This window comes from Mixophyes fleayi, chromosome 6 (assembly GCF_038048845.1).
Source record: "Mixophyes fleayi isolate aMixFle1 chromosome 6, aMixFle1.hap1, whole genome shotgun sequence".
NCBI classification, from domain to species: Eukaryota; Metazoa; Chordata; class Amphibia; order Anura; family Limnodynastidae; genus Mixophyes; species Mixophyes fleayi.
In genome coordinates this window covers 203,102,911-203,128,310 of record NC_134407.1, presented here as the reverse complement: position 1 = coordinate 203,128,310, position 25,400 = coordinate 203,102,911, and the positions used below count along the sequence as shown (strand labels likewise).

Below are 25,400 nucleotides of genomic sequence, written 5' to 3'. Positions count from 1 at the left end.
TCGATGTGATTAATATTTATTCATTGATATATAAACTAATTGATAGTTATTAGTATGAATATAGCAGTAGCGCTATAAATGATTATTCAAAATTGAGCAGGATTTTGGGAAACAAGACAAGTGGTTACATATTGCACAGGGCTAGCTTTACTGATTCATTTCAATACATGAATACAGATGTCTGTAGTAAAATATACCCAGTATAACTGTGGCTCAATAGAGATTAGTGATTTATTTATGGCATACAATGAATCACTTATCATAGAGTGATTTAATTCCCTCAGCTCAATAATATATTGTTGGTCTCTAAAGCACAATAGATGTATTGTACAGAGGTAACTGAAGTAATAAGTGCTATATTATATGTGTAACATTATAAGTGTTACATTATATTGTCCAGCGAATTCTTTCACTCAATGCATCTTCTAGAGCCTCAGATGCTCTCTGTCCGTTGGTGCTTCCACCGAAATGAGGTATCTAGGTCAAAATCCTCCTTCTCCTGCTCCTTGACCAGCTCCAGGAACACCTGTGGTGAGAGGCAATTATTAACTTGGAGGGTTTGGGATATCTGGGAATGTGCAGCCTGGGTACAGACTGATGTGGGGAGGGGGTGCGAAATGTGGCTCAATCACTCATATTAAGAAAAGACAGCTCAAAAAGACAGCACGAAAATACTCATGAATGGGTTTCTACACCATCTTCAAACATCCAGTGTAGGATAGTCTCATTGGTGGCGAAAAGTAAAGCAGAGTCCGTTTTTTCCCCCAACTTGTTTTCAAAGTAATTTTTTCATAGTGGAATTATAAAATATGTGTTTTGACATTTCTAAATACCATTTGTTGATCAAACCTCCCACTTATTTAATGTTGGAAAAAAATGTATGTTAAAAAGACTACTTTAATGGGGCGCCGCTTTGGGGACTATCCCTAGATGCTCCTTTCCTCCTGATTCATATCCACAGGAGTAGAATGGAGTTACCTGCTCCAGGGTAGACTGGGAGAAACTGTATTCCTCGATGTTATAGGTACGTTTTACTGTGTAGAGGCAGAAAGAAAACTTAAGTTAGGTCACAAGTCACATAATATAAGGATGATTTTTATAACACTGCTGTCCAATTGGGCAGTCACAATCATAAAAATGAAATCACATCATAAAAATGAAATCACATCATAAAAATGAAAAGCATCTAGCTTGGACCTGGCAAATTAGGACCCATCCTCCTGCTAGGTGCAATTAATTACTTTGACTTACTTTGATATCAATCCTTGTCTCCGCTCAGCAGCTGTAAACACACTGCCCAAGTCCTTAGATCAGAAGTTCCCACCTATGCTCACAGTCTATTGCTCACATGGCCTAATACCCGCCTATATATGTAAGTGTCGAAGTCAGCAAATTGGATAAAGTCATTTCAATTAAAGTCTAGCAAACTTGGTTGTCTTTGTCTGAAAAGATGCGTACGGTACGCTATGTCGTACAAGGGCACGCTACGGCGTGAAAGGGCGTACGCATCCACTACACGTGGCAGCAACAGTAATTGGTCTTTTACCATACATTCGCACAAACACGCATACTTATAAAATAGTACACATTATTGGTAGTTGCAACACATAGTTATGTCGAAATATAGTAGTATTTATATGTTATATCAGAGTTACATGCATATTAGTGAAATACACAGAACGGGTTAAAGGAATAACATCATGAGTGGTATCATAATGAACCTTGTTACATATCCTACTGTTTGGTGCGCTCTGCGAGGGAATCGCAGAGTGCATACGCAAGTTATGAATGATAGGGAATTATGAACTACTTAAGACTAAGGAATTCTGGCGGGAAGAGCAGAGCATACCCCCTGCAGAGATGACCCCCTCCTCTGAATTCCTTAGGATGAACTAGCCAATGATTGACGACCCCTTGGACATTCCTGAGACCCGGACCAATAGATGCAAGCCATACCATCTTCATTGTATTACTGTACTTGATTGTGTATATAAGCAGCAGCTTGTGATCCAGAGTGCAGACTTCTTGTCCCCAGACTTCAGGATTGAATGACTGCACTGGATCCAGAGTGCCTGCGTTAAGTAACGGCTGTATTTACTATTACATCGCTTGAGCATATTTTTTTCCACTTATTGCGAATAAATCTTTGTGCGTTGGAAACACAAATCGAGGTTCGACAATCGTTATTGGTTAGCGACAAATACGCACATTACAATTTGGGGGCTCGTGAGCTTTGGAGGTTTCGTTGCCGATGATACGCAAGACCAACGGATTTCGGTTCCTCAACAAAGGGTGGAGACGCGTCATAAACGGGTAAGAACGCATTGTGTTCAAAACCTGAATTTTACTCTGTGTTGTGAAACCGAATGTCCGTTTTGCATTATCTAGGGCACGCTAACTAGAACCTAGGGACAAAAGAGAAAACTGTTTCTTTTTTCTGTCATTGTGCGTTTTAACTGTATTGCATTGTTTAGCGTATGTGTACTTCCTGCTGTGTGTACGCGAACTTTCGGTAAACTTGCCACGTGGTTAAACAATCGTTTTGATAGTTATTATACATGCATAGTATAATTACTTGTGAAAGCCTCTGAGACATTATTACTATTGTTGGGAACTTTTGATTTTCTGCGCAGAAAAGGTGTATAGTGTGTGATGTTGTAACGTAGATACACTGTTTTATTGTTGAGGTGCTCAGTTGCTGTCTGACGAGGCGGATTGCCCAACTGAAGGACGGTATACAGGGCAGGTATACCGAATGCGAAAACTGGGTTTTCGCAAAGCGCTACCAATAGATCGCAAGGTTTGCTAATAATTAGTATTGGTAGGCAGTGCGATCCGGTCGCACCGTTAGTGCGAATTGGTGAAGCAGCTAGGAGGAATTATACTGGAAAGGCAGGTTGATTGTATCGACTTTGCGCTCCCAGCGATAATAAACTCAGCAGATTTTGTGGTTTAGCCAGGGTATCGAGGAGCTGATAGCCCTTGGGGCCCACAGTGATATTTCTGTATTAGGGATCCTCGCCAGGGGCGAGAAAAGCGAGTGAACGCGGCTAAAGGAAATACGTTCACCGAGGATTATAGATCTCTAGCGGTGAGTATAGCAACAGAGTTGAAATTATTAGGTGGAAAGAACAGAGCATTGCGGTGTGTCTGTATTTCACATTTGGCCGGAAGGAACAGAGCATTGCGGTGTGTCTGTGTTCCGGGTAGAAGGTATATTGTTCAACATGGGTGCTAAGCATACGCTAGAGATGGACAGTGTACTGCCTAAGGAAGGCCCTATTGGTTCAGCGAGGTTTCTCATGTGTAAGAAGTATGGTGCATATGCAACTGTGTATTGTGACACGTGGGTCGGGATGACCAAAGCTTGTGATAGGCCTTTCCCAACAATAGGGAGTTTTAATGCAGAGGTACTGAATACTGTAAAAGATAGAATATGGTTGATCAAGTCAACGAAAAAGAGAAATAGACATAATGATTGTTTAAAATTGTGGCAAATGGAAGGTAACACGTGGCAGAGCAGCGAATACAAACCGGAAATAGGCGTGGCGAAAAGCGCGCGCAAGGCGGATGTAACTATTGAGAAGCGTGGCGAACTCAGCGCAAGCGCGCCCCCGCCACCTTATGTGGCGGGAGGGGTAAGTACAGCCGTTGTTAAAACTGAAAATAGAAAAATTACTAAGTTGTACCCTGTTTTAAATCAGTTTCAATCAAGTGTATCTGAAAACGAAGATGAACCCACTGTGATTTTGGCCATTGCCCATGCTGTTAATGTACTAGAGGCTCAGCACAAGTATGAGAAAATGGCTGAGATAGGTGAGAGTAGCGTGATCACTAGGAGTGAAAGTGTTCTAAATCTAGGGCCTGTAAATCCTGTAGCGTCCCCTGAAGTTAGTGTACCAGAGGGTGTGTTCCCGGTCCGCACAATATCAGTTCCCAATGGGAAACCAGATAAGGATGGTATAGTTCCTTTAAGAAATGTTACAATGCATTGTCCCTGGACTAGATCAGAATTACGTTCCATTATGACTGAATTCCCAGATCCTAGAAAAGAGTTAGCTAAATGTCAGAAATTTGTTAAAGACTTAGGGAATGCTCATGAACCAACCAGTAAGGATTGGCGGGTAGTGTTGAGGGCGTGTCTTCCTCCCAATACTAACATACAAAAATTTATTGGAGATTGTTTGTTGGAGGAAGATGACACCCTGACTGATGAGATTAACCAACGGAATATAGAACAAATTGTCAAACACTTAGCCATCTGTTTTCCAGTAGTAGTAAATTGGAGTAAGATTTTCACCATTAAACAAAAGGATAGTGAAACTGCCTCAGATTACTTTGCTAGAGCTATAACAGCGATTGCACGATTTACTGGGATATCCAACATAAGTGAGGACCCACATCACAGAGAGGTAGCTGTAGGGGTACTGATGGATGGCCTTAGGGAAAATTTAAAGACGAGAGTACAAACCACATTACCTAATTGGAGAGGCGTCACGGTAGACTTCCTTAGGGAGTCTGCTGTGGAGCATGACAAGAACCTTTTTAGAAAAAGGGAAGAGAAAAGTGATAGGTTAATGACGGCAAGTCTACAGGCTCTAGAAGGGGTGCATACACGACCACCAGCATACAACCCATATAACAGGAAACCTAAAGTGATCAGGTGTTTCAACTGTAACGAGGAAGGACATTACGTTAGAGATTGTAATAAAGAAAGACTCAATACACATAAGGGTGGGTCACATAGATATCCTCCAAGAAAGGATTCACATAGACTAGAAGACTCACATCTACCCGCGCATATTACGGCAGCAAATGCTGCGCGGGAAATCACTAGTCAGCGCTAGGGGTCAGGTCATACCTGTAGTCTACAGCCAGTGAGGTTAACTGAGAGTCAGAGTGAAGAACCAACAATGATAGTTGACATAGCTGGCAGGAAACAAACTTTTCTTGTAGATACAGGGGCGGCCCGATCTGTGATAACCTCTCCTTTCAATCTACAGGTGACCAGCAAAACTATTCCAGCTATGGGGGTGACGGGAAAAGTGTTACATTATCCTCTAACTAAACCCGCCGAAGTTACTATCGGGCCTCTGCATACTAAGCATTCGTTTCTCTTGGCTGCAGCGGCTCCTACTAACTTGCTAGGGAGAGACTTGTTATGTAAAATGGGATGTGTCATATACTGTACTTCAGATGGTGTGTTCCTAGATATACCCGAGAAGGTTGCACATGAGGTACAGGACATATTGGACACCCCTCCAAGGTTAATGTTACACTCTCCTGTTATAGAACAAAGTCCATCTCAAGTAAAGGGGATGTTGCTGGAAATACCAGGTTCCCTATGGACCAGAGATGGACAGGACACTGGACTGATGGCAAACGTAGCCCCTGTCATGGTCAATCTAAAAAGTGGTAGGATAGCTCCAAAAATCCCACAGTATCCATTAAAACCGGAGGTGGAACTAGGGGTATATCCTGTTATTGAGAGGCTGTTACAACAAGGGATTTTAATTCGTACAGCCAGCACAGCAAATAGTCCCATTTTCCCTGTGAAGAAGAGTGGGGGGAGGGGCTATAGATTAGTCCAGGACTTAAGGGGAATTAACAAAGTTGTTGAGAGCCAATTCCCCGTAGTGCCGAATCCAGCTGTCATCCTCATGCAGATTCCACCGTCTGCCAGTCATTTTACTGTCATTGATCTATGTTCTGCTTTCTTTTCAGTCCCTCTTCACCCTGACTGCCAATACCTTTTTGCATTCTCCTACAGGGGAGTGCAATACACATGGACCAGACTACCCCAGGGGTTCATTGACAGCCCCAGTATTTTCTCCCAAGCCTTACATGACTGTTTGCAATCCTTTCAACCCCACAATGGGTCTGTTCTAATTCAATATGTGGACGATTTGTTGTTGTGCTCTGATTCTTTTATGTCATGTTTACATGATACTAAATTGTTGTTGCTTCATCTTTCACAAACAGGGCACAAGGTGGCAAAGGATAAATTACAGCCATGTCAGACTAAGGTCAAATACTTAGGACACTGCCTCACTAAGGGGCTAAGACACCTGACAACCGACAGAATTGAGGCCATACAACACATGACCCTGCCGCAGAGCCAGAAGCAGATTCGTACTTTCTTGGGGATGTGTGGATACTGTAGGTCCTGGATCCCAGGTTTTTCTATTCTGGCATTACCATTGCAGGAGCTAGTCTCTTCCTCAAAACCAGAACGTGTCATACACACAGAAGAGTCGGAGCAAGCGTTCTTTAATCTTAAAGATAGTCTGACAAGAGCACCTGCATTGGGAATACCTGATTATGAAAAGCCTTTTGAGCTATTTTGTACAGAAGCTGATGGCTGTGCAGCAGGTGTCCTCACACAGAAACATGGTGACGCTAGCAGACCGGTAGCATACTACAGTGCACAATTAGACAATGTGGCAAGGTCACTCCCAACATGTCTCAGAAGTGTAGCAGCAACGGCCCTTCTAGTAAGTAAGAGCGAGGATGTAGTATTAGGACATAATTCAACCATCTATACACCCCATGCTGTATCAGCTCTGTTAAATTCAGCCCAAACCAGACATGTTTCTTCAGCTAGATTCACAAAGTGGGAACTAGCCCTGATGGCACCCTCAAACATCACCATCAAACGATGTAGCACCCTAAATCCAGCTACATACCTTCCGTATGTGTCTCAAGAGACACAAAGGGTGGGAAGTGAGGAGACCCTGGTTGATGATGAGTTAGGCAAGAATACTGACACGCATGACTGTATGGAACACCTGAATCAGACCTTTACTGCAAGGCCCGACATATGTGACACCCCCTTAGAAAATGTAGATTTTACGTTTTATACAGACGGAAGTTGCCATAGACAGACAGAGACAGGAGAGCTATGTACTGGTTACGCTGTTGTAGACGATCAGGATGTGGTAGAAGCTGAACCCCTTGGTCCACCTCACTCAGCCCAGGTGGCGGAACTAGTAGCACTAAGGAGAGCGTGTGAATTGGCAGAGGGTAAATCAGCCAACATATATACTGACTCTAGGTACGCCTTCGGGGTAGTGCATGATTTTGGGGCCCTTTGGCGTCTTAGAAACTTTACGACAGCAGCAGGTACACCAGTGGCACACTCACAACACATAAAAGGACTTCTGACAGCGATACAGTTACCCAGAACAGTAGCCGTCATAAAGTGCAAAGCCCATACCTTTGAAGAAGACCCAGTGTCATTGGGCAACAACAGGGCAGACGAAGCTGCTAAATGGGCAGCAGGGCAACCTATGACTGTATCGACCGAGACTATGATGGTTTTTCAGACATTAGACACGCAGAAATTAATTGAAATGCAAGATTTGTGTTCCCTGCAGGAGAAGGCGGTCTGGAAGGTGAAGGGATGTGGTCAAGAGTCCTCAGGACTCTGGAGGGATGGACAAGGTAAGCCTGTAGCTCCCCGAACATACTATCCAAGCCTGGCTGAAGCAGCACACGGCCTGACTCACCTGGGTAAAGAAGGTATGTGCAAACTGGTGAGAGCATACTGGTGTGCTCCCAGATTTTCCTCTCAAGCTGGTAAGAAAGCAATGTCATGTCTTACTTGTTTGAGGAAAAATGTTGGGAAAACTATTCCAACTGAGCCATCCCACATCCCTCCTACAGACGGACCTTTTCAGGTAATACAAATTGACTATATCCAACTACCACCGTGCAGGAATCTGAAGTATGTGTTAGTGTGTATTGATGTGTTTTCCGGTTGGGTAGAAGCATATCCGGCAGCCACTAATACTGCTGTGTTCACTGCAAAGAAAATTGTACAAGACTTTGTGTGTAGGTTCGGTATCCCTAGAATCATTGAAAGTGATAGGGGTACCCATTTTACTGGTGATGTCTTCCAAAATATGTGTAAACTCATGGGAATCAGTAGCAGACTTCACATCCCTTACCGACCACAAGCCAGTGGTAAGGTGGAGAGAGTAAACGGTACTATCAAGAACAAACTAGGTAAGATAATGGCTGAAACTGGGTTGGCATGGCCTGAGGCTTTGCCGTTGGTCCTCCACAGCATTCGAACCACTCCTAGACCTCCTCTTAATCTGTCCCCCTTTGAGATACTGTTCGGACGACAACCTCATTTGATCGTGAGTCCACAAGACGACTTAAAGTGTAATAATGAAGTGACTGTACAATATCTTATAAGAATGAGTAGACAGCTGAAACAACAACAACAAAAACTAAAAATGCTGTCACCTGGTATGCCAGAAACGAACTGTCATGATGTTGAACCTGGAGACTATGTTATGATCCGCAATTTCTTACGTTCAGGTTGTTTAACAGACCGTTGGGAAGGCCCGTACCAAGTGCTGCTGACCAGTACTACATCACTGAAGGTTGCAGAGAGAGACACTTGGGTCCATTCCACCCACTGCAGGAGAGTCCATAATCCGGAGAAAGTGCAAGACAAGACTCAGACCGACGACATAGAGCTGTCACTTGTGAGCCTGTTCCGGGAGACCTAAAGCCTGCAGTTAAGACACCTGAACCAGAGACGTTGCCTCAGAACTATCTTTCCAGCGATGGAGTGGCGGTTTTTGTTTTTCTTTTGTTCCAGGATTTTCCTTGTTTTTACTTTTTCTAGGACATTCTATTTTTGTGAAGGAGAATGGAGGATGGAGGAGAGTTCTGGGAGTGATACGGATGAAATGGAGGCCGAAGAAAAGTTAATAGGATATCCTGAGCAGCCCATTATCAAACTTGGTCCAGGGGTTATGAAAAGGTCTGCTAGCTCAGGAACTCGGAGGCAGTGTGAGGGGCTATTGTCTGATGAGTATTGTATCTGCAAGTTCTGCAACTCCCTAGTTGACGAGAGATGCATCCAACGATGCCAGTCCCCCAGTACTCTGAATATAGGCGGGCATCCATTGGAGGATTATCACTCCCTGGTGGGTAAGGTGCTAAACCAAACTGAGTGTTGGGTGTGCTCTCACGTGCCTCAAGGGCAGCATAACATAGGACTAGTGCCATTCCCGCTAAACATATCCGAAGTACTCGAATTAAGGGGTGGGAGGCCCATAGAAGGGAGGTACAATAACACTAGGTCCCCTAGTCTGACGCTTCGACAATACTCCATAGGCAGATCGTTGCTGTGCCTAAACATATCTCATGCAAAGCGTCTGGAGAATTGGGAGGCTGACCTATCAGATCAGACAATGGCTCGCCACACTCATTTTAGAGAGAGACCCACAAGGTCACTACTAGGCAGGAATGCTGATGGAAGTCACAAGTTAGGGCGTATAACCAAACATAAGAAGGTATCTATTGGAAAAGTCTCTACAGATAAATGTGAAAATATCATTAATGCCGACACGTGTCTAGAGCAGATGGAGACACTAGGCATGGGTAGTTTTATCAAAACTCTGTGTGATATAATTCATGGGCATACTGTTCCTTATGTTCTCCCTGATGATGTGTATTTTGTTTGTGGGAGGAAAGCTTATTCCTGGGTGACTCCGAGTTCCAAGGGCTTGTGTTTCTTAGCTAAACTGGTTCCTGAAATCATGACTATTACTCATGAAGAAATGGTAGATATTCACAAGACTACATCACCACCATACATACACACACAGTATGAACACCGTGGCAAGAGAAATATGATTCCTGGCGAGGAACCCATAGCTACAAAATTGATTAGTGAAACTGCTGGTTTCCAAGTTATGGTTGCTCTAGATCTCACCAGGACCGCTCGGGGAACATTAAACTTTAAGTATATCCAAGACCTAGCTAAATTAATAGATAATATCACCGAGATGTATGATGACACTTTCAGGTATACTGGAAGGGAGCTACAAGCGTACAAGAAGGAGTTGGTGCAACATAGACTGGTACTAAATTATCTCACCTCTATTACTGGTGGGTACTGTGTGACACTGGCCACCCAGTTCGGTGTCAAATGTTGCACGTACATTACTAATAATACGGAAGACCCTAAAGAGGTTATAGACCGGAAGATGGATGAAATTTTGCAGCTGAAATGGGAATTTCGAAAGAGCCATAATTCTTCGTTATATGAGGTCGGGGAAAAGGTGGCGGGTTGGTTCTCATGGTTGAACCCAGCAAAATGGTTCTCTGGTCTGGGGGAGTGGGTACAGGAAATGATTGCGAGTGTAGGTAAGCTCCTTCTCCTTATACTGGGTGTCATCTTAGCAATTGGTTTAGTTGTCAAATGTGTTCCTACTGTGTTGAAGTGTGGAAAACGGTCTCATAAGAGTAACACTGAGAAAGAGACTGAAAGGGTGGTACCAGATACCGAGATCATGGTCTGTGAAGAAGTATTGTATAATCCTGAACTTGAAACGGTGATTGGGTGATAGTTTATTACACTATCAAAGGGTGGAACTGTCGAAGTCAGCAAATTGGATAAAGTCATTTCAATTAAAGTCTAGCAAACTTGGTTGTCTTTGTCTGAAAAGATGCGTACGGTACGCTATGTCGTACAAGGGCACGCTACGGCGTGAAAGGGCGTACGCATCCACTACACGTGGCAGCAACAGTAATTGGTCTTTTACCATACATTCGCACAAACACGCATACTTATAAAATAGTACACATTATTGGTAGTTGCAACACATAGTTATGTCGAAATATAGTAGTATTTATATGTTATATCAGAGTTACATGCATATTAGTGAAATACACAGAACGGGTTAAAGGAATAACATCATGAGTGGTATCATAATGAACCTTGTTACATATCCTACTGTTTGGTGCGCTCTGCGAGGGAATCGCAGAGTGCATACGCAAGTTATGAATGATAGGGAATTATGAACTACTTAAGACTAAGGAATTCTGGCGGGAAGAGCAGAGCATACCCCCTGCAGAGATGACCCCCTCCTCTGAATTCCTTAGGATGAACTAGCCAATGATTGACGACCCCTTGGACATTCCTGAGACCCGGACCAATAGATGCAAGCCATACCATCTTCATTGTATTACTGTACTTGATTGTGTATATAAGCAGCAGCTTGTGATCCAGAGTGCAGACTTCTTGTCCCCAGACTTCAGGATTGAATGACTGCACTGGATCCAGAGCGCCTGCGTTAAGTAACGGCTGTATTTACTATTACATCGCTTGAGCATATTTTTTTCCACTTATTGCGAATAAATCTTTGTGCGTTGGAAACACAAATCGAGGTTCGACAATCGTTATTGGTTAGCGACAAATACGCACATTACATAAGTCATGTGACCTTTTATCGGAGGCGAGCTGGTCTCACAGTGGACTATATTGGGCTGGGTCACTGGGCTACTTGCATTGTTTTTTTTCTTTGAAATGTTCCCAATTGACTGCTGAGCCGAGTCTTGCCCCCCAGGGCTAATATTTTCCAGCCAGCCCCTGCCCTTTATACAAAAACCTCCGATCATGCTGATCTAGAGACACAAAGGGGGTTATTGGTGGGACTGGAAAGATTTAGTTTTGTTGCTAATTGTTCATTTTGGTTTTACTGACTGACAAATTATGAATGTTCCCAACCACAACGTACAAAGTATCCTTCTCACGTCACTCATTCCATGTAACATAGACTCTGCACTTTCACTGTACAGTCAGCCCTGCTCAAAAAGTAACATCTCTTCAGGTATTCAGGTATGGCACCAGACTCACCATTTTCCTGACCAAGCATTTGTCCCACTGTCTGGCTCCATCCTATCTCCACAATCTGGTTCCCTACGGTCAGGGCCGCTATCAGAAATCGTAGGACCCAGTACAATGAAGCAGGCAGGCAGGCCCCCCCCCCCCCCCGATGACCCCTCTCCCATGAACCAGGGCCATCTTTCCGACTGGGCACGATGGGCAGGTGCCTGGGGGCCCAGGGGGAAAGGGGGCCCAAGGCAACGGACAAAAAAATCCTGTAGAAACCCCCCCCCCCAAAAAACTTACCTTTTGTGGTCACGATCCAGTTCCCTCCCTGGTCCTCTCTTCCATGAAGGGTGTCAGACTTAGGCGATTGAAAGGTAAGTTAAGGGGGGCCCTAATATATATATATATATATATATATATATATATATATATAAATAAATAAATAAATAAAATGTGTGTGTGTCTGTGTGTAAAAAGTGATTATATATATATATATATATATATATATATATATATATATATATATATATACACACACACACATATAATCACTTTTTTTTTTTTACATAAAAAAAAAATATATATATATATAAAAAAAAAAGTGATTATATGTATGTGTGTGTATATATATATATATCATTACCACCATGCCGGTGAGTCCTCGCATTGCCCCCTTAATACCGGCAATGTGACTGTTGCCACTTTAAGTGACGACAATCACAGTGCTGGCATTTTCTCTTGTTGGCATTTATAGCAGAGCTGTCGGATATGTTCTCTGTAAATTTTTGGGGTAAGTCTATTTCATACACGTCGGGATTGTACTCATCAGCATGTTAGTAGTGTCGCTATAATTGTTGTCGTAATCGGCATTCAGTACCCAACCTGTTCCCAATTTCTCAATCTGCTGATCCCGATCCCGTGACAAAGTTCTCACCTTCCTCGAGCTGTAAGAAAGCCTGTGATAATGACTGCACGCTACCCATCGGGATCTTATAGACCAGGAGTGAGGAGAACCTGAGGAGTAATCAGAGAGATATATTGGGAGATTGTTAGCTAACAATGAAAAATTATGAAAAAAATCAATGTCGATGCGAGCAGGGTCCTCTCACCTCATTGTCTGTTAATTCCCAGTATTGTTTTATTCCCATTTTTGAAACCACTGTGGAGTACACTGGCACTAATCAATATAATTTAATAAATAATAAATCTGTAATTTATATTCCTATCCTGTGATGCATAATGTAATGTTAGCAATACAGCTATGTTTAGTTTTGCTGTGGGAAGGTTACCCTGAAGTTAAAGGTTAGAATGTTTTAAAAAAAAGACTGTGTGGAATTGAATTAATGTTAGGCCTTTAAATGTTCCGGTGATTTCTTCTTAAAGAAAACATATACTTTTTATTGCCTCCAAAATGTAGTATATTTCTGTCCTCTATAGAATTTAGGACAGTTCTTGGAAAGTAATAGCAAGCTATTGAAATAGCAATTTTCTGCAAAAAAAAAAATCTACTGATAAGATTGAATCATTGATAAGCATAGAATAACTACATATTTAACATTTCAGTGCTAATCATGTTTAACTCAATATACAATGTAGTGACTTTGTGACTCTCATGTTAATAAGAAGAAATTTTAGAATTCTTTTGGAAGAAGCATTTGTGAATTCCACTCATTTGGGGACATAGGAAATCTGCGATTTTACCTCTAGCACCCAATTGGATTCTAGCTCTTAATAGTGTAGTGCAGTTTAGGAAGTGAAACTAAACTGTCTTGGTGGATCTTGGAGTACTACAATACCCCATCATGTAATGCATCATCTGCTTCAACTCCAACAACCCTTGTACCATTATTTATTCCGAGGTGTTTGGCTGTAAACCTGAGAGTGATAGGAGGGAAACTGGTCTAAAAACACTGAAGTGGTAATATACGCTGTGCTGATGGGCCCAAAAGTACATCTGATCGTGATCATCTGGATCAATCAGAATTGGCAGAAGCATTTGGCCCAAGTGCAGAAAGGCTGAATTGTGGATTTGTGGCCACTTGGCACCGGGGTCGAGCAGTGGGATCTGCCCTGTGTGGTCACCTATAACCCAGTGGTGCTATATCACCTGTCCTGTCTGGCTGCTTGTGGGAACAGACGGATTATCTCCTGGTGAATCTCATCCAGATGGTTAGAATCCTTCACTTTTATCTCTAGGAGATAACCTTTACCAAACTTGCTCTTTAGCTGCTGGATGGACCCGATGCACCTGCATGTGAATGAGAGATAGGAAGAATAGAGAGTAACTATATAAAGAAAACAACATTGTCTAGTGTACAACTGTCCTATTACTATAACTGTCCTATTACTATAACTGTCCTATTATTATCATTTTGAGATTAATGATGATGAAAGACCATACAGTCTAGTGTCAATTCTTCCTCTGTAATACTACAATAATACCTAACATTTCCCAGCTCCCCCTTGCTCTCTGTACCTGAGTTTTCCAGAAACCATGATAGCAACACGATCACACACAGCTTCTGCCTCCTCCATGTAATGTGTGGTCAGGATAGCCCCTCTCTCCTTGTTCCTGAAAGCCGCTCGGATCGCTCTCCTTTAATAGAGATTCTGATTTTAATTCATTCCAATTTTATATACTATATACTTAGCTCCTATGTGGTATAAACTTAATCACAGATAACATGGTAGATTATTACATTGTGTCTAAAAACCTGTACATTGTTCCTGATTAAGAACCATAAGATGTGTACTGTTCATGAGAATTAAAAGACGGAGTCTTGTAAGAGGTCTGATATTTTGTTCTATACCGCTCAGATGAGGAACATCAATATTGGGGCTGTGAATAGAACTAACTAGGTCTGTGACAATTTTGTTTCCCAGTTGGAGCTCTTCTATTAAATTGTCCTCAAATTGGCATGTGTCTAGACCACAAAACAATGGCTGAATGATCAAAGAAAGTTCAATCCAATTATTTGTATAAAATAGAAAATTCCTTCAGTCGATCACCACACTGGTTGATCACCAACATTGGGCAGTTGAAAATCCTGACTGGATTTGTCCAACTGAGACTTCTACATGTGTGGTCAAATTACAAGGAAGCGTAAATAAAATCCAAGGAACATAAAGCTACTGAAGTATAACATTTAGGGGCATATTCAATTCCGATCCGATCCGCGGTAACGCGCGTTACCGCGGAAAATGCGCAGTACTGCCGGTAATACGGTACCGCAATAACGTGGATTTTCGTACGCAGCCCTATGGGCTGCGAACGAAAATCCACGTTATTGCGGTACCGCGAATTAGGTTCGCGGCCGTTCCGGCGCGATCCTGCGGATCGGGATCGGAATTGAATATGCCTCTTATTGTTTGTTCTGCAAGATTTCTCCTTTATTGTGACACAAGCTCTCTCTGCTGCACAAGTTCGCCAGATGTAAAACTCACCAAAGTCGTTGCCGACCTTTGGGGTCCAAACCAGTTGAAGGTTCATCCAAGAGAACAATGGTTGGGTTACCCAGCATGCTGATGGCAAAGCACACCTGAGAATGGAAGAGGATCATTTTATAAATCTTGCTGCTCATCCCAGGTCATATAGAGAGGTAAATACATGCAGGAACTGTGTGGGGAGAGCTATGATATTGCATATGTTTCTTAGACTTGTGCAATGCTCTTAAAAAAAATGCATACAACTTTACAGCATAGAAAATTAATTCTGTTTCATATCCATGGTTATCTCACTTTTTGGTTTGAATATTTTATGGATTTGCACCAAAAAGATAGTATTCATCAATTCATTAACCTGGCACAAGTAGATTAATTGATCAACAAAACTGCTCCGGTTCTCACAATGTGTTGTTTCAGTCGCTTAGGTTACTTATTTTTCACATTACACACTACTGGCGTACTAATGTCTATGGTAGTTTTGTAAGGAATGACATTGCATTAGCATGTTAGCATGCTTATGTGAAGGCCACAGTCTAATGGACACCAGGGGGATGACAGTGAAAGTCCCACAGCGCAAGAAAGTGTCAGCTCCTCAGTGAACTGTTAAATTCTACAGCGTACGGATGTGATAATAGGATTACTATTGCCATATACTTTCACCAGCAAACAGAGGTTACATAGGTATACAGGCTTCATTATATATCAATCTCATCTCCAGCATAAGAGCACAGAATACGAATCAGAACCTTCCTGCAGACCCCAGCGGACAATTTCCTGGCCGGTTTCAGTAAATGTTCCTTCAGCTCCAGGGCCTCAGCCACTCTGCAAAACACCATCATAATATGGATTTCAACTACTACATGCAGGCACAGTGTTATCATTAACATATATTACATATACTAATGGGAATAGAGTTGAACAATAAGACCAGCATTTTTAAAACTCTCCATATACATCAATCTATCAATCTAGCCTCCTCCCCAACCGCCACAAACCATCAAGTACATTTAATTAGCGATATCTTCAAATAAAATAAATAACTTTAATGCAGTTTCTCTTTTCATACCGGTCCTGGTAGTTTTACTTTATCTTGTGTTGTTCCAGATATATAATGTACAATGCTGAGCATTTTGAACTAACCATTCATTTTTCAAAACAAGCCTTTCTCCCTTTTTTTTCAGGTGTGAATTAGTAAAGTTATGGTGGGTGAAATAGATGAGACTTTGTACCTCCTGATGACCTGATCCCTATCTTCCTTCTTCATACCCTTCACGGCTGCGTAAATCTCCAGATGTTGCTTCACCGTCATATCTGGCCACAGGGGACTGTCCTGACAGCAATAACCCAGGAGTGCCGTGGACTCATCAGAGGTTGGTGTCTTGGGTAAATCATGTTCACAAAGCACTACCTATAGAGGATAGATACAATGGATGAAATGGTTAGACCGACACCACTCATAAGTGCATTCAGATTAGACTGGAGTCAATAATTGGCTACAATAGATGAGTATTGCGATGGCGATCATGGAAAGGTAGACAACCTGATGCCAGACTTCTAACATCGATTTAACAGTACTATGGAGATATTGGTTGTAAAAATGATTACCAGCAATGAATTCCTTGTATACATGATGGATTTTCTACAGGCACTATAAAGCTGAGCGAGTAATGTTGTACCCACCTCTCCCGCTGTTGGCTTCATTTCACCGGCCAGCATGAATATAGATGTTGTTTTTCCAGCACCGTTTGGCCCCAGTAATCCCAGGACCTCACCTATGTATGCAAAAAACAAGACTGTTTCATAGAGAGGGGACACTGAGATCTATAGTAAATCTCTGATAATACCTTTCACATTTCAGTCCTTTTATTTAAAAAAAATTCCCCCAAAAAGAATTTAAAACCTGTCTGTGAAATTTTAAATTATTTTTACTAACAATACTTGTTTTGTATAATTATATTATTCTATTCAAATAGAACAAGTGTCCATGACGATTAAAAAAAACTAAAACCTAGTACAAGATTATTTACAGGAAAGAACATAAATCAGTGATAGGACCTGAATTCATAATGTTTTAAGGCACCAGAAACAGGAATTGTGACTCCAGAATATAAAAGGCTTCAAGTTTTACCTTTCTTCACACAAAAGGAAATATTTTTGGTGGCAACTCTCCTCTTCTTCTTAAAACTAAAGATTCCGGATTTAACTTTAAATTCTTTGCGCAGACTGTCAACGATGATGACTGGTTTCTGAAACAAGATAACAGTTCATGATTTACTGGAAAGTACAGAATGTTATTTTGGTTCCGAAGTTCTGATTTTTTTTTAGCAGTGGTTGAAGTGGAAATTTACAAGTGGCGGTGAGGAAATTCAAAAGTAGTGGTATGGAGAATGTAAGTGAAAGGAATTTGATAGTTTTATGATCAAAGCAGTAGAAGAAGTGGCAGTATGGCATACCACTGTATACCGTCTCACTATTATAGTAAATTCAGCACAAACTGATAATTGCAGTGAAAGGGGTGCCATAGTGTTCTATGTGTTAGTGGATGGCAATAAGGGTTATTTACAAAAGTAAAATTATCAGGTACCATCTCCGCTGCAAGAAGGTGCGATTGCGTCATTGTACACTGGTGGGTGACCCTGATGATGCAAATAGTGTCACCATTGGCCCAGCCCTGCTGCGTGATGATGCAAATTGTGTTATCATGGCCCCACCCCTGCTGCGTGATAATGCAAATCATGTCTTCATGGCCCCACCCCTGCTGCATGATAATGCAAATCGTGTCTTCATGGCCCCACCCCTGCTGCGTGATAATGCAAATCGTGTTATCATGGCCCCACCACTGCTGCGTGATGATGGAAATTGTGTTATCATGGCCCCACCCCTGCTGCGTGATGATGCAAATCATATCTTCATGGCCCCACCCCTGCTGCATGATGATGCAAATCATGTCTTCATGGCCCCACCCCTGCTGGGTGATGATGCAAATCATATCTTCATGGCCCCACCCCTGCTGCATGATGATGCAAATCATGTCATCATAGGGGAGAGAGATGAAAAGACCCACAGAGCAAGTGACGGTTTGTGAAATGATGCTCCAGTTTGTATGTCAATGTGCCCATTTAGGAAGGAGATCACAAGGGTTAGAGAAACGAGATGGCATTATCTGGGGTAGTGTATAATTTAGTGGCTTCTGATGGGAGGAGTTAGGCAGATCAATGCTTTCCTTGAATGTGCTTTGTATTGCCAAACTGAGCAAAGCCAAAAAAAAAGAGATCTTATTAAAATAGGACACATTAATGTCAGTAGAAGTGTAACACCTGGACTCAGAGGTGGAACTAGTGAGCCCCCAACCCTCTGCATCTGCCCTGCAGCAGGCCCCATTATTTCCATGGGTGCCGCTGCAGGGCACCTGCTGCACCAATGGTAGTTCCGCCACAGCCTTAACTATATTTTAAGTAAAAATAAATAAATAAAACAAAACAATGTATATTTTCTCTCACATCAAATCACTTCTGAATCACTATCAACTCCACTTTGAACCTGTCCACCCGGAGATTGGTGTTTAGCGATTTCAAATTCAAAACAGTCTGGGTTCTGAACAAGAAGCAGATTAGAATTAGAATAAAAGGCTTTGGCCTTCTGCTTTATTGGAAAAGGAACAGGTACTGCTGAGTCCAGCAGAGACTGAATGCGAGCTAGTCTCTGGGTACTTTATCCAGGAAGCCCAGTGGAAAGATACCAACTGGGTGGAGGACCCTGGAGGGTTCATGTATTTACATAGAAGGCTGTCTCTGAAAAGCAGAAGGTGGACTCTCACCACAGAGAAGAATGGTTGGGGTAGAACCTCATCATGTGGTTGGTTTCTGAGGGCTTGGGAGCAAGGTGTCTTGTGCCCATGCCTGCTCCCCTTCTGATTACCACCTCCAGAAGGACTGAAACCTTTGCACCTTTGACTTGGGAGCATTAGCCATCAGAAAGGAGCTCTTGCCTCCTATTGCTTAGATAATAATTGTGTCTAGCTCTGAACCAAAGAGAGCCTGACCATCAAATAGCAAGGATTCAAGAGACCTTTTTGACTCCACGTCCACCTCCCAAGATCTGAGATAAAAAGGGCTCTTCCGGCTGTCACTGCCAATGCACAGATTCTTGAATCTATAAGGACTGTATCCAGAGCCGCCTCTCCTAGGTAATCTGAAGCTTTACCAATGTGATCCATTAAGGGCTGTAAGTCTGAGCTAGGAGTGACTGACTTAAGACCCTCAATCAACTGATCCATTTCTCAATCCATGCAGATGCCAGATTGGGTATCAGGCCCGCACTTCCTGCAACATTGATAGACTTTAAAATACCCTTACATTCTCAGTCAGTGCTCTACCTTAGTGAAGCAGCACCTGGAACAGAGATAGTAGTAGATTTGGACAAACGTGTCACCTTGGGAAGCAACTCCCACCTTATGGTATATTCAGCTGGTAATGGATAGAAAAACAGAAATCTCTGTAAACCTGGAATTTTATCAAATTTAGCCCATGGTTCTCCTAACATCTCATACAATTTTGGAGAAGAGGGGACAGTAATAATGTGCTTTTTCTTCTTTTTAAATAGAGAGACAAGTGGAGCAGTGGATCCTATGAATCCTGTATTCTGAGAGTCTGGTGAATTCCATGACTAATTCATCCATTCCTGTCTTCTAAATGGCTCTTCTTCATTGCTAGTAGAGTCTCACTCCCCTCCTTGTGACACATAGTAATGAGAGTTATATCAGCGATAGATTGCTCCAGGGATCACGCTCACCCAGGTTCTGCCATCTGAGCTATATCACCCCCAGATGTGCGTGGCTCACGGTCCTCTGATTCGCAGGCTGCACATCGCGCACCTGGTTCTTATAATACATTAGGCAGTTTAGTCTATTAATATATATGTAAATATATTTGTATAACAGACATCAAAAGGTTGTGCTTCGATGGTATGATGCACACACACACAATCTCACTCAAAGAGAAAAACAGTGGGGTACTCAGCCCAAAACATATCTCACAGTAGGAGAAAAAGCCTTAGGAGGCTTCCAAACTGGGATAAGTGAAGGAGGGAGCATTTTTTTATGAGCCATGTCCACTCCAAGCTGCCTATGAAAGAGTGTCAGATTCTGGCATACTCTCCTCAGTGAGATAAAGCCTGCCAAGGAGGAGGTGCCACGAGACTGGGGAGGCCCCTCCCCCACTGGTCCACTAAAAATCAGTTTTCCTTTGTCAAAGCCATCCCTTGATAGAACCACCGTTTTCCAATAGGTGTTGTCGCATCTCACTAATAGTATAGCATAAAAATGCTTGTATTTCTAATCCCTCCAGTGGCATTTGATAACAGGAAGAATGATGCGGATGCAATGCTATTGGTTGACCAACCTTTATAAATCTTGGTCTCCATTCATTGGCTTTTAGCCTGAATACAGCAAAACGCGCGTCAACATCACTCGTGTGCACCTATACCTGCATAATTTCATTTGCAGTATTAGCTGCATACGCTATTGAATACTTGCAGTATGTTAGCAAAGTACAGATAAAGTACAGATAAAGCAAAGTACAAAGAAAGAAGTTGTTCATCAGAAGGGTGTTCATGCCACAAGTGGTGTCAGGAGTGGGATGCTCTGGGAAGCAAGTGTCCGCTTCCCAACCCGTGTAGACATTAACATGGAGGAAGTATTGAGAGCCCTTGTGAATGTGGCCGCTGCGCAGCAAGAGCAGCAAGCTCAGGTGCTACAAGTCGCAGAGGCACAGGCGGAAAACACCAGGCTCTTATGGGAAGAGTTAGCCCAGGTGAGGTGTGACCGAAACGTACCACCTGGTCCGGCTCTGCCGAAAATGTCACCAGCTGATGACATAGAAGCGTATCTGTTGTCTTGTGAGAGAGTTGCGAAAAGGGCAAATTGGTCTCCTGTTTGGGCCGGGGGTAGTCAGCATATCAATGCTGAGTACACCGACAAGGCTTACCCTGACGTCTTCACACCGAAGGGCTCCTTCCCGACCAGGCTCCAGGACGACTGATGTGGCAACCGACTGGAAGCAATCGTGATGACTGAAGAAGCTGGCGCTACTTCATGACGTCACTGGCAACCGCGACGCTGTTATCGGTGCTGTTAAGGGGGTAATATAAGTATGCGGGCATGGACAATACTTTACGTTGTACATTGTACAAGTATCTGTGTACAGATACTTGATTTATTTGCTTTCAAATATAACTTCCTAGCACAATGTTGGCAGCCCAGATCATCCTGAAAAACTGGCAAATCCCTGAAAACCATGGAAAGATCTCAACTCGAGCTCAAGTGATTGTCCTATTTTGCTGATTAATTCAGATATTAAAATATTTAGCAAAGTTCTGTCCAACAAACTGAGCCCTCTCTTCTCTTCCACTATTTAACCAGAGAAGATAGATTTATTCCACATCACCAGGCTTCTGACAACACCAGGAAGGTTAAAAACTTGACAAATATAGCCAACTCCAGATGTTCTGCCCTTCACTTGCTTTCTCTAGAGTAGATGCAGAGAAGGCCTTTGATAGGAAAGATAAGAAAAAAAATGTGTTGAAATGGAAAGAGGACCTAAGAGAAATAATCATATTTGAAGATGAAGTAGGAGGTGGCCAGAACAAGCTCTATTTCTAAGGTGGTGAAACAAAATTCTTAGAAATTATTGTATTCATAGTATATGGCACCCACCTGATTACATAAAAACTATAAGGATTCCTTTCAACTATGCTGGCAACATGATAGGCTCCTTCTGGGACACTTGGTGGGATTGAACCCTCATTAGTCATCATCAGCTATTTATATAGCTATAAAGAGATAATTCTGCAGCGCTGTATAGAGAACTCACTCACATCAGTCCCTGCCCCATTGGTGCTTACAGTCTAAATTTCCTACAAACACACACAGACAAAGAGAGAGGGACTATGATCAATTTGTTAGCAGCTAATTAAACTACTAGTATGATTTTGGAGTGTGGGAGAAAACCCATGCAAACATGGAGACAACATACAAACTCCACACAGATAAGGCCCTTGTCGGGAATTGAACTCATGAGCCCAGTGCTGTGAGGCAGAAGTGCTAACCACTAAGCCACCATGCTGCCCACTAACATTTTAAATATGGGTCACTGTCTTCTGAATAGGTCTGTCCCCACACTATCTTAGCTTCAGCAAAAGCTAACTTTGCAGATTTTGCTTTTTTTGCACCTCACTGAAAATCATAGATGACTCCCAGTGCAAAAACAAAGTTATGAATAAAATATGTTTGACAAATTACATAAGGTCTGGGACCCTTGGTTTAATCCAAATGAGAACTAATCTGTCCCTCGTGAGTACATTATAATTTTTGTGTTCCCTGTTAATCCTTTTACAGAGCTTAACACTCTAAATTTTGTTCACTACTGAAGATCTCTATACTTATAATGTATATACATTACAGATGCCACTATATTTTCACAGCTGTGTTCCTCCTTCCCCCTTTTTGAACCATCACTTCATTTTGTCCTTCCCACCCCATATTTGTTTTAAATATATTATATGTAAAATGAAATAAAAAATGAGGTACAAAAAAAGAAATGCATTCTCTGTATTAAAAAAATGAAATAAAAAAATACAAACAAAATATGCTTTGTGCAAAATGGTTTTTTCCCATGAGAATATTTCAAGAAACAAATTATTAAATTATAAAAAAAGAAAAAGTTTAAACAACTTTTTGTTTCTCTGTCACCTTAACCATTCAACATTAAAATGTTCTAAAAAATAAAAATCACTTTTTATAGAATGTGGTGTATTCCTCTATTTTCCCTTTGGTGATTTTTTTTTAGAGGATAACACTCAATATCTCTTACCTGTCCCTGCTACAGGTAATTGTTTAAAGACCGTGTGGTGGATAAAACATACTACCTCTTCATGGTTAGCAGCTTTGGCGTGTTTAACTATTTCTCTTTCAGCCAAAACCGCCTCATCAGCATCTTCCAGCTCCTCTGGATTTGGTTTAATATTAGGTTTCCTTTTTGAAGTTCTGGAATAGAAAGAAAAAAAATATTATTATAGCAACCTAGTGTCAACTACAATCCCATGTGATATGATATCCCATGTCTCCTAATTCCTATACTCAGATAAAAGTGCTAGAAATTCTGGGGTTTGTGTAGCCCAGCAGTGCCAGGGGTAGATATATATATTTTTTGTCTAGACCAGATGCTCCCTTGAAAAATATTGTACTTGCCATGTTTAATAAGAGTTGACATTTTGTGTTTGGCCACATGACCCCAATCCAGAACTCTGACTGGAAGTAGCTGTATGCTTCCAGATATAGAACCTGTCTACAGGAACACTGTATTGTTAGGGAAAAGAGAGGGGGCTTGCTTTCCTAACTCACAAAATCATCATCAAGCTTCTGTTAACAGGTACTGGAGATACCTTACTTGACCCTAACCCATTCCCTGAATTTGCTTCTGCAAGGTATTGGTCGGTGACTGATGCCCACTTTTTCACACTCTTTTGTTCCTTCAGAACTGTGGTTTAAACCATCCTACATCTAGACACAGACTAAGCCTCCTGGCCCGCAAGAGAGTTTCAAATGCACATATTGGGATACCACAAGAAACAGAACAAACAATGTAAAGCTGAATAAACAAGGAACAATGTGATATTTAGCTGGAACACTTGGAATCAAGAAGGTGTCTTATACTGAACCTGAACACGGGGTCTCTCTTCAGGCTCCGTGTTCCATATCTCCATTCCAAACACCACAAGATGCCCCAGAATAGGATGATTTGTGCAAAGGACTAGAAGAAAGATGACATTCAGTTTATTGAGAAATTTACTCTTTGGAGACAATTCAGTTAGGTGGGAGTTGCCTTGCACGCCTTTTTTCCACTTGTAATATAACGGAGAACAATCCAATTACAAGACCTTTTGTAATGAACAGAGAGCTTGATTTCGCCAATGCGAGCAATAATGAGTACAATCAAACCCTATGTTCAGTCGTGACCAGGACCGTGTGTCTTGTAATTGAATTACTGTAAATGTTCTTTATGTGACATTTTATGCCTACAAAGAAGAGCTGAAGGGGGTGTTCCTTGTTTTGTGGATGTGCTCACAGTCTTTTCCTGTACTATGGACTTGATTTCCTTGCCATCTCTGGGGTGTCGAGATTGGATCTCGTTCTATACTTTCATTGTGGTACATTTTGAACCTTGCTGTGTAAATTCTACAGGAAAGCAAATTTGTATGTACATTTTGGCCAATATAGTAAACACATACAAGTGATGCATAATGAAATACATCAATCCACAAATTAGAAGCATATTGGGTTTGTGCAACAGAGTATAGTGGGCAAAATGCATCTGCATCAATAGATGTTTAAAGAACATCAAGATACACTTTAAGCATATCTTTATTCAGACACATCCTAGAAACACAAGTCATCATTATCAATTTTATGATGATGGCTGACGTTCTAATGTAGAATTTTTAAAGATAAAATGAAAAAAAAATGTGCTCCTCGAAAAGCCTAGGCTGGTTGCTGCTAACGTGGGAATGCCCGTGCCCCCCATAAAAAGCGCAACCAGCACCAGACTATAACAGGCTGGGATAGTCACACTAACAATTCTAACCCCTGTTATAATGGGACATAGACTCAGCCTGCTCAGCACAGGGCTGATTTCTATAAGGGAAATGCGGACTCCCGTTGAAAAAAAAACCATTGCAAACAATTTAGATGAAGTATTTTTCGTTTGCCGTTTTAGCTCTTGCAGCCACATTTATGCTGCCACTTCCAGTTCTACAAGTGCCAGCATACCCAAGTAGTTTGTGGCCGCCAGGGCCTGCTTGGACCAGTAGCACCACATACAAAAATGCTATTTTTTTTTAACTATTAACTACTATTACCCCAACACCAAGCATCATGAGATGTTTGAAGGAGCCCAAGCGCTATCTGCATAGAGTTGTTTTTCCTAGGGAGGCCACATTTTCTTTGTGGGCTGGATTAACCTAAGGAACACTGCCCCATCCTAAACAGGTTACTACAACAGGGAGACCCCACAGTGGGGGTTTATAAAGTGACCAGTTTGTCATAGCCTTGGATGGTTACCACTATTGCTGGAGGATGAACAGATTTCCCCCGCACAATACTGGCAACCAGCCCTTGCTATAATCTGGTACTTAGATCACTTATTTCTTTGGGGTGGGGAGCACGGCCTTTTTCTTCTTTTTTTTACACTGCAATGGTATGAGCATCAAAATCATGATGTATCCTTGCACTAAGTGTCAAGCACCCACAAGAAATATGCCTGGG

General features: G+C 42.0%; 1 protein-coding gene across 3 annotated transcripts in view; it reads right to left on the bottom strand.

The window, feature by feature from the left end:
- LOC142095220 (ABC-type organic anion transporter ABCA8-like) overlaps positions 1-25,400 on the bottom strand; it is a 100,229-nt gene continuing 74,829 nt past the window's right edge. For 2 of the 3 annotated variants that reach the window (XM_075178107.1, XM_075178108.1), the window contains exons 28-39: positions 23,798-23,889; positions 23,006-23,123; positions 17,211-17,328; positions 16,763-16,854; positions 16,312-16,490; positions 15,829-15,904; positions 15,083-15,177; positions 14,115-14,234; positions 13,746-13,886; positions 12,573-12,652; positions 979-1,034; positions 1-526 (exon numbers count right to left, since the gene is read on the bottom strand). In XM_075178107.1, the coding sequence (XP_075034208.1) occupies positions 434-526; positions 979-1,034; positions 12,573-12,652; positions 13,746-13,886; positions 14,115-14,234; positions 15,083-15,177; positions 15,829-15,904; positions 16,312-16,490; positions 16,763-16,854; positions 17,211-17,328; positions 23,006-23,123; positions 23,798-23,889 (1,260 nt within the window). In that variant the 3' untranslated portion in view covers positions 1-433. Of the gene's footprint in view, positions 527-978; positions 1,035-12,520; positions 12,653-13,745; positions 13,887-14,114; positions 14,235-15,082; positions 15,178-15,828; positions 15,905-16,311; positions 16,491-16,762; positions 16,855-17,210; positions 17,329-23,005; positions 23,124-23,797; positions 23,890-25,400 lie in introns of those variants that run through there. The other variant, XM_075178109.1, reaches the window with a different exon arrangement.